This window comes from Gobio gobio (genome assembly GCF_949357685.1).
Source record: "Gobio gobio genome assembly, chromosome: 6".
NCBI classification, from domain to species: Eukaryota; Metazoa; Chordata; class Actinopteri; order Cypriniformes; family Gobionidae; genus Gobio; species Gobio gobio.
In genome coordinates this window covers 21310280-21320593 of record NC_137102.1, presented here as the reverse complement: position 1 = coordinate 21320593, position 10314 = coordinate 21310280, and the positions used below count along the sequence as shown (strand labels likewise).

The following is a 10314-nucleotide window of genomic DNA, read 5'->3' as shown; positions in this document are numbered from 1 at the left end:
ATCCGTGTGGAAACCACTACAGTATCTCAATGGGCCCACATTGGGTCATTTGGGTGATTTGAGGAATCTTTCACATTTACTTTCACATTTTGATCTACTATATCATCTATCTATCGCAGTCAAACACAATTGTCCATTCAAATTCTTTATTTGCCTTACAAAAGAATTGCCTACTTCACAATAACAATAACAGACTTATAATTATTGTATGCCTGTACATTATAAAAAATAATTGTACCTACAATGGGCCACACTCCACATATACAATATAGCTATGATCTGGAAGACATTTATATCAGAAATAGTTCAAGTCTGTGTTGCTTAGCTTTTCTCTTTGGTACAGTGAATTATTCCACACACATTTTATCTTTTATTATAAATCCGTTTGGAAATGCAGTAACATTTCTTGTTTTCTGTCCATGTCAAAATATTTATCCTGCATTTTTCCTCTTTGAAATGTCATCTCTAAGAAGCAAATTAAAAAAAATGTGTGTAATGTGTTGGAAAATTACATTTAAAAGGCTGAGATGGATTCAAAATGACTGTAAACTACCTGCATTCAAAGTCATATAAATAACAAACACAATACACAATAGAAAAGTTGTTGATATATAACTACTGTTCCAATTCAAAAGCCTATCCAAAATACAGTAAAATCAGTCATGTGAAATATTTTTACAATTTAAAAGTACTATTTTAATATATTTTATAAAATTTAATTTATTCCTGTGATGGCAAAGCTGAATTTTCAGCATCATTATGCCATGTCTTCAGTGTCACATGATCCTTCAGAAATCATCGCAATATGATGATTTGCTGCTCAAGAAACATTTCTTATTATTATCAATGTTGAAAAAAGTTGCTGCTTAAAATTTTTGTGGAAACCGTGATGCATTTTCCAGGATTCTTTGATGAATAAAACATTGAAATTAACAGCATTTATTCAGATGGAAATCTTTTATAACATTATAAATTACTTTACTCTCACTTTCAATGCGCCCTTCCTGAACAAAAGTATTCATTTCTGAGGTTTAGTGTGACAACGTTCACTTTTGAATACATCAGATATATCCAGACTGTTTGAAAGTCCTCAGGAGCTGAACGTTGGTAACTGATTCTTCACTTCACTCTTAACCATCTAAAAACAAAGATGCAGACATGTTTTACTCAACATTTCTTTCTGTTGAAAAAAAGTATTCGCATATATTCATAGTTAACAAATGCTTACCTCCTTCTCTTCAGTAAGTAAAACTGCACCAGCCAGTGCACAGCAAACGGCCAGATAACAGTCAGCACTATAGCGATGGGGGGCAAGTTTAAAGGCCACCAGGGCCACCTCTAAAAAAGGCAGACACAATTAAACATATTTAATAAGAAGCGTTATTTCATACCATTGCATTCCATGTACAGATATTTGATGTCACATAAACAGACCTTTTTTGGTGACTTGGAGTTCAAAGTTTTGAGAGGAGGGCTTTCAGCCTAAATCCAAATATAAGCAAATAAATAATTAAGTGAATAGCAACTTTAACTGTCCTCAAGGTTTTAACAGAATTATTGAAGCTGATTTCATGATTTAATGTTATTTATTTACCATAAAACGTTAAGAAAAATGACACCACTTTATTTTAAGATCCTTTCCAAAATATACACTACCTTTCAAAAGTTTGGGGTCAGTAAGACTTTTTTTTTTTTTCAAAGAAATAACTACTTTTATTCAGAATGGATTTATTCAGCCTCTTTTCAAAATTGACAGTAACGAATTTACAAATGCTGTTCTATTGAACTTTCTATTCATCAGTATCCTGAAAAAAATTATCACAATTTAACTGTTTTCAACACTGATAATAATAAATAAATATTTATTGAGCAGTAAATCAGCATATTAGAATGATTTCTGAAGGATCATGTGACAAATTCAGCTTTGTCATCACAGGAAAAAATTACATTTGACCATATATTAAACTAGAAAAGAGATGTTTCAAAGTATAATACTATTTCACAATACTGTATTTTTTATCAAATAAATGCAGCCTAAGAGACTTCTTTCAAAACTATTAAAAAAAATATTACCGACCCCAAATTTTGAGCTGTAAATTTCATGTGTCTGGCTTCCAGCTATTCTTCAGCTCGTTTTGCTGCTTGATTTTGCAAACTGTTATTTCTTTCCATATTATTTTAATGCGTTGTCTTAAAAGGTTAGTTCACCCATAAATGAAAATTCTGTCATTAATTACTCACCCTCATGTCGTTCGTTTACGCTGAAACGAATTTTTACACCAGAATGTCGGCTCACCATTGGCCGATTCTGTTCACGTGAGAACTAAGGAAGCGAAGCGCTGCACTGTATTTATAAGGTAAACTGCATAGAAAACTGACACAGACCAGAAGAAATTGTTGAATAAATTGTTATTTTGTTTGTTTTTTGCGCCCAAAAAGTATTCTTGTCGCTTGATAAAAAATTTATTTGAACCATTGGAGTCACATGGACTATTGCATTTTAAAGTCCCAGCGAACCGGAAGTTGCAACTGATTTTATTTCAGTGCTGTCACTGTGACATATTTCCAAGTGAAACGGATAATATTGAATAGAGGGCGGGGTTTTACTTAAGCACTCCTCCTCTCCATCTCTTGCTCATAGCAGACTAACGATTGGAGGGGAGTGGTTAAGGATATTCAAACCCAAGCCGTCAAACTGCCATCATAGGAAAGGGAACGCCATTCCAGACCGGAAGTTACTTTTCAGATTTTGATTAAAGATTACCATAGCAAACAATTTTTTTTCTGTGTATTAACACAGATTAATTGTTCACCCTAAGACCTGTAATGTGTGCTAACAAAGTAAATAAGAAAGATTTTGATTCCATGAGGACTTTAACGTTTTCAACATGAGGGTGAGTAATTAATGACAGAATTTTCATTTTTGGGTGATCTAACCCTTTAATTATAAACACACTGGTTTGTAGCTCAAGCTACTGTACAGAAAATATAAGGTAGATAAAACAGATCCAGTTTTTGGATGCAAAGTACACTAATCTACAGTCTACACTGAGCCATTTTTTGATGCTGGCCTTACTTGTGATGCTGTAAGAAGTTCCAATGTGGTCAGTCTGTGCAGCACATCCTGCATGTTGTCCTGTAACTCTGACAGTTTCACAGCGATCTGTGTGTTAAATGTTCTTTTGTTCATTCTGTCTTCTGTCTCCCAGCGCTGACCATTTCCTTGGCAACTGTGCTCGTGTTTGTCAGGTAGGTTAGCTCCCATTAACTGATGGCCTGAGAGTATATGAAAACAAATCATCCATTTATGCTTCCACCAACGCCCAGACACAGATCAAACATAGACATCGTTATATAATTAAACACAGCATATATAAATTGTAATGACTAAGCATTTAAATAGCATCTTACTAAGACATTAGAAGCCAGATTTACTAAACAGGGCCAATTAGCGTGAGAGCGCAATTCCTAAAAAACGCAGAAGGGAGTGGAAAGTTCTGCACGTGATATATACAGACGACGCACAAGTTAAAGAACACAGATGCAGCCGGATCATTTGCATAATGACCAACACATGAATCTACCAAGAGCAGCGCAAATTAGTGTCTGGTTTAAGACGTGCTTTTTTGGGGGGCGGTAAATAATGCCGCAAACACCAGTAAATTGATGAGCAGAAACCTTAGTAAATCACCTCCCATAAATTTGGCATCTGGAAAGGGAAACTCCTTGTCTGGCTATCACCAGACCAAGCTCAATTTAAGATTGAACATTGGTCTGGGGAGTCTGCTATGTATTTTCTACTGCACGAGAGCCGTGATAAACGAGCATAATTCAAATGACTCTGTACGCAATTGGATAGTCCTTCAACGAATCAGACCACAAGAGGCGTGATCAATGGGCAACGACCCATCGCTTCTCTATCCGTCATCGTGTTAATAGCGCGCCAGGTGAATAAGCCAGTCTGTGATTGGCTCCCGCAAAAGTGTAACAGAAGCAGTAGAAATGAATGTACAGGTTTCCAGACTGAGCTGCAGGGCGAAATCAAATCGCCGGCAGATCAGGCAGGGTTTACCCAGTCTAGGAAACTCCTACAAATGCATACGCAATAAGGTCAGCCACAAAAATAACCCTGTCCATGCCTTTTCAGCGCAAATTTTTTGGCCATATAAATATCAGCAACTGCACCAAATTGCATATTTTGCTATATATTTTTTTAATTGATGTTACCTCCTTGAATATGAGCTCCATATTCTCCTATATTATACTATATGAGCCATAAAAGCCTGATGTATCAAATATGATACTCAACAAAAAACACATAAGCAAATTTTCTTTTATTTTGTCTAAAAATTCAATAAACTACACCATTTTTTCCAGATTAACTTTTTTTCCAAGTTAAAATTATCTAAAGTGTGGATTCTTTCTTTTTATAAAACAAATCCAATCTCATTGTGATTAAAGGAAATAAACAGCAATATAAACTATAATGAATGCCACAATGACTTATTAGAGTTTTGCCTTATTAGGAAATAATTTCCTAGAAGTATAACAGTATTCTCTCCTATTATAAGTTTATACAAATGCTGGTGGAAATTTGGCTTGTTGATCACATTATTGCTTGTTGACATCATGGTGCTCAAGACTTATTCAAACACTGACTCAAGCCCAACCTCTTCCACTGCCTGGTGAGATTTGCTCAGTTTGGACGGTTCCAAGTGTCGACGGGTGGGGGACGGGGGATGTAACTCCCTGTGGTTTTCCATCCTGACTCCCACACTGAGGCTCTCTGTTTCCCCCTTGTTGCATGTTGGCCCCAACCATGTTCACTTCTGCCAAATGGACCCTGGGAACTCCTGAACCCTAGGGAGAGCATCGCATACTCCCATTTATTTTGTTCTGACATGACATACAAATACATTTCTTCCTTTGGTTCTCTCTCTCTCTCTCTCTCTCTCTCTCTCTCTAAGAAATGTCACAAGTGTATCCTTGTGCTAACTATCAATTGGTGGACTCCAGTTGATGTCACTTTATCCATGTTGTATCAAGGATTTCAAGTCATACTTAGTTTTGCCAGGAATCACACAACACTTCCAAATCTCTGGTGATGTATGATGCGTCAGAATGACCTTAAACAGCATGATTGATTCTATAGATTCAACCCAGATAAAGATCTCTTTAATGACTGTTGTTTCAAGGGATTGTCTGAATTTGAAAACTCTCAGTCAACACTAAAGTATTAAATACATTAATCCGCTTATTCATAAGAGCATTGAAAGAACTTCCAAGTATTATAAATCTCACAAAACATGTCCAGGTTACCATTTTTATTTGATAAACTTTATTTATTTATTTAGCATTGTGAAGTTCTTTTTGTAGTTACCATTCTTCATATACATTACACTATTGTTGAAAAGTTTGGGGTCGGTTTTTTTAAAATAAATTAATATTTTTATTCTCCAATGATGCATTAAATTGATCAAAAGTCACAGTAAAGACTTTTACATTGTTACAAAAAAAATTGATTTCAAATAAATGCTGTTCTTTTGAACTTTCCATTCATTAAAGAATCCTTTGTAAATAATAATAATAATTTCTTGAGCAGCAAATCAGCATTTTAGAATTATTTCTGAAGGACCATGTGACACTGAAGACTGGAGTAATGATGTTGAAAATTCAGTTTTGACATCACAAGAATAAATTACATTTGAATATATATATTAAAATAGAAAATATTTATTTTAGAATGTAAAAATTTTACAGTTATTATTGTGTATTTTTTTTAATCAAATAAATGCAGCCTTGGTGAACATAAGAGTCATCTTTCAAAGCATTAAAGAATTGTACCAACCGGAGTAATACAATATATATATTTTTATTAATGCAAAATATATATATTTTTTATTTTACTTGATTTTGAGGTGCAATATGTTTTTGAGCCTGTGAAAGAATTGAAAAAAGACTACCTTCTCTCGTGTTGCTGGTTTTTCCATTGACTCATCATCCGAGTCATCTGTGTGAAATTGAGTAAGAATGATGTCATCAAATAATATTTTTAAAACACACAGATTATAAGACACTTTGCTTACTTTATCTGCCAATGTAATTTCATTAAATGACTGCAGAATCTTTTTTAATCGGAGTGCAAAAAAATAAAACTTGGCCCTCAAGAGTTTTGTATTTTCCAATACACTTGAAGGTTAGGCTATACAGTATCTGCCTTATTTTTCAATGCGGAAGTAAGGTGTTTTCTGTGAATGTGCAAGACTTCCGATTTATTAGCCGCTATAAGGAAAGAAGAAGTATCTATCAAAGTTCAAACCAGCATGTTTTTAATTGAGGCAATACGTTAAAATAATATGGTAAGAAATACCAGATTGCAATATCAAGTAGCATAACAAGCTGTTTTGTACAGCTAAAAATAACTGGAAGTGAATGACACCGGAAGCCAGACACATTAAAATTACAAATAGCCGTGCCCGCTCTCACCTGAAAAATAAGGTGGATACCTAGGGCCCGGACACAAAAATGGAAACTAAAACATACCATAGGCCAGTTCCTCCTCTTCCTCCCCAGTGTTGAAAGAACTATGGGTGTCATTGGTTGAGGAGGATACGCTGTTCTCCTCACTTCCATTTAACACTGGACACACTGCTTTTTCAGCTCTAGTGCTTCCTGTTTAAATGAATTAAAATGTAGAATGTTGATTAAAGGGGCTCAAATAAGGTTAGATCATATGGTTAAGGAATTTATATACGTTTAGGAAAAGTACCTGTGGATAAAATTGCTGCTTTACTAGCCACGTCTTCATCCTCCTCCTCCTCCTCCTCCTCATCCACTATTTCATAAAATGGATCTAGAGTGTCCAATAATTGTGCCATCCTGTCTGTGACTGGGAGGGTTTCTATTATCTATGATAAAAGATGTGATTGTTTATGGTTTAAACTATTTTTATTGATAACACATATATGAGAGAGATTCATGTCTGTAATCTATACAACTACCAACCAGTTGTATTTCCTGAACATATTCCATCATGGCTTGGTCCTTGGACATGTTTCCCAAGGCTTTCCATGCCTCCCTGCAAAGAACACGTGTCGGGATTTAATATGCATCTGGCCTGTTGCTCAACACTGCAAAAAATGCTTTTCCTATTTAGTATGTTTGTCTCGTTTCCAGTCCAAATATCTCAAAATTATTAAATCAAGATGCTTTTACTAGATAAGTAAAATGACATAAGATATTTTTTCTTGTTTTCTGGGGAGAAAAAAAAAAATCGAGTGAGTTTTGGCTTAAAACAAGCAAAATTGTCTGCCAATGGGGTAAGAAAAAGAAAGAAACAAGATTTCAAACAGAAACCAGATTATTTCTCTTACCCATATGTGCAGATAATTTAGCTTGTTCTAAGCAAAAACTCACTTCATTTCCAGAAAACAAGAAAAAATATCTTATGTAATTTTACTTATCAAGTAAATACATCTCGATTATTAGATATTTAGACTAGAAACACGACACAAATAAAAGCATTCATAAAAGTATTCTTTAGATATAACAACCTGTCAACATTTCTGTAAAACTAAACACTAAATTCACTAAACTTAAAATGAACATGTAGTTATAAATAATCTGAAGATAATATTTACCATTTAGCCTTGCCAATAGGATCCCAAGAGTTTGGCTTTAGGGTGTTACAGGGTCCTACTGTAGCTTGTTTGTAGTAACTATATAACATAACCAGCATATTATCGGACAGGTCATAGGAGCCTGTGTGAAATGAAGAAAGAATGATTAAAAGAAATATAAATTATATATATATAATTATAAAGTTCAATACTTGACATTCCTATTTAATACTTAATATAGTGGCATTACCATCTTCAGGTAAACTTCTGATGACTTTAACAGCCGCTTCAAACCTCCTCAGAATAGATTTGGGATCTTCCATTGTCATTCGTGCCATGGACAGATCTACACACCATGATTGACAAATGTCAGCAAATGAGATACACATTTTAATCAATAGACGTGGATAAAAAGCAAATCACTTTAATTAGGTAATAATTTAGTAAATATTTAGTAAAGTATTTAGTAAATATTTGATCTTGCACAACTTTGGTTAATTAGTTTAATATCAGCAATTTAATTAACCTGTCGCCACACTAAGAAATCACCGTCTAAATTGGTCAAATTGTCTTCAAGAGAAGGAAAAATGCCTCTGCACAACTGAACGGAACAAAAAAACATGAAATACTACTGAAGAACTGACCTCCTGTGTTTCGTCCATCTGAAAATACCATAGACTGTAAAAAATACTGCTCAATGTGTCCTAGGTATTAACTGAAACAGATGCATTTTGGGTCATGTAGTTTCCAACGAAGCTGGCCTCCATAGAAATGAACAGAATGTAGCGCGCTTTATCCTACAGGATCCACAGTGCCTAGCAAAAGGATATTTAAACGTCTTTTACTCGGGTTAAGATTGCAGGAGCTGTCTCTACTTGATGGATTTATACAATTTCTGATACAATTTTCAGAATATATAGACGTGTCTCTATCATAAAACAACCTCTTAAAGTGGTCTTTTGTTTATTATTTTGTAACAACAGTGACAATTTGAAATTATTTGACATCCATTTTAGTGCCTAAGAAGCATATTTTGTTCACACTGTTTAATAAGATCATCACTGTTGAATCACTGTTGAAAGCATTGTATTATTTTTATATTCTTATATCACACTCGTTCGATATGTGGTTCACTGAAAAGCTCATGATGATCTCTTTAACATGCATCGGAGCTTAAAACAACATTTGCATATACTTTTTAACTAAAAAGAATGCTAACAACACGGATTTTCAGTCTTCACAGTAAATCTGCTGCTCGTCAATCCCACACACTGGCTGTTCTGTTTCGCATCGCTGAGAAAACGTACTCCTCTCCCATTGGTCCAGAAGGCATTCTCAGAGCCATACACCCAATCACAGAGCAGTGCGCCTAACGCTGCGTTGAGAATTGTCGTCCTGCTGAAACAGAGGAGTCAACGGGATTCCCACAATGCCAGGCGAGGGACCTCCTGTCGGAGAGTGAAGCTCCGCTGGTTTCAATGAAAGAGGGGGAGAAGAGTAATGCAGAGGGATGTAAGATGGCAGAGCTACAAATGTTGTTAGAGGAAGAAATCCCGGCTGGAAAAAGAGCCCTTGTGGAGAGCTACCAAAACCTTTCAAGGGTTGCGGAATATTGCGAGAACAATTATGTGCAGGTATGGATTGGAGAAATTACCTTTCCCTTTCATGTATTGTCTGAATCAGTGTGGATGTGATTGCAATGCGAGCACTGCATTTGTAGCATTACAGAGGGTCCTCATCAAACGCTTATGAGGGCGCATTGAGGCATAATACACGCGATCAGTTCCTCTAATACGAATGCTGAGCGTCTGTATTCGGATGATATTTGCGTTGTTTGATTCTGATGGACACAATGCACGAATTCACTTTCGGAGGGTGTGTCAGAGACGTGCCGCTTTCTCTACGATGGATGGAGACAGATGAGCTTTAAAAATATATAATAGTTTAATGCTCAGAATATCGCACAACAGATTATTAGAAACCAGTCTAGGTTTATGATATCTAATAGATTATTGCAGGGCGGGCAGCGTCAATGTATCGACTGCAAATGTGTTTGAAGCCAATACGTCATTTTTCGAACTAACACGTCATGCTCTGAACATTCCAAATGTTTCATTTGCTGAATTCTGCTGTTTAGTTTGTTTCGAGGTCCAGACGGGTGTCGATCCCCGTGGGTGACAGTGTATGAATGTGATGAAAGCCCAGATATTCGATGTTCATTTCAACCCCTAAACGCTATTGAACTTCATCCACGTTTTGGCAACGCTGTAATATGCCAGTGGAACGTGAAATAAGTGTTTTTTTTAATACATGCACTGAATATCTTTTCATCTGTGTGTGTGTGTTGCAAATGTGTATTGCCTGAAGTAGAATGGCGAGACGCCTAGACGCGAAATGTCGATGATGGTGTGAATAAGTTATTGCTGACACACCTGTGTTAATGTGTCTCTCACTGAAGCCTTTTCACTCACACACCCACAATAAAACACAGAGCCTGTTGGAAATGTACAAATGTTGTAGGATAGCCTTTGAGAAAACTCTTGATATGATGGATGTGTTTCGTAAAAAGATGGCAATTGTGTTATTCAGGCATGCATGTGTGTTATACATATTGACATTATGCAATGATAATGAGTGGAATAAGAATGAAAGAATCATTTCCTTTTATGATTTAATTAGAGGTCCATGTATTGTA

At 35.5% G+C, this 10314-nt stretch overlaps 2 protein-coding genes across 2 annotated transcripts in view; one reads left to right on the top strand and one right to left on the bottom strand.

Moving 5' to 3' along the window:
• Positions 1-131: 131 nt before the first annotated feature.
• acbd5b (acyl-CoA binding domain containing 5b) lies at positions 132-8341 on the bottom strand. Its single transcript, XM_079820011.1, has 12 exons — positions 8264-8341; positions 7870-7965; positions 7641-7761; positions 7006-7078; positions 6770-6908; positions 6544-6672; positions 5964-6010; positions 4671-4860; positions 3077-3276; positions 1435-1482; positions 1229-1338; positions 132-1138 (listed from the first exon to the last, which is right to left on the bottom strand). The coding sequence occupies exons 1-12, from the start codon at positions 8292-8294 to the stop codon at positions 1120-1122; spliced, it is 1203 nt and encodes a 400-aa protein (XP_079676137.1). The 5' UTR covers positions 8295-8341; the 3' UTR covers positions 132-1119.
• A 684-nt stretch (positions 8342-9025) lies between these two features.
• Positions 9026-10314, top strand: part of abi1b (abl-interactor 1b) — a 29897-nt gene continuing 28608 nt past the window's right edge. Inside the window, exon 1 of the mRNA XM_079819960.1 lies at positions 9026-9253. Within this exon, the coding sequence (XP_079676086.1) occupies positions 9098-9253 (156 nt within the window). The 5' untranslated portion in view covers positions 9026-9097. The remainder of the gene's footprint in view (positions 9254-10314) is intronic.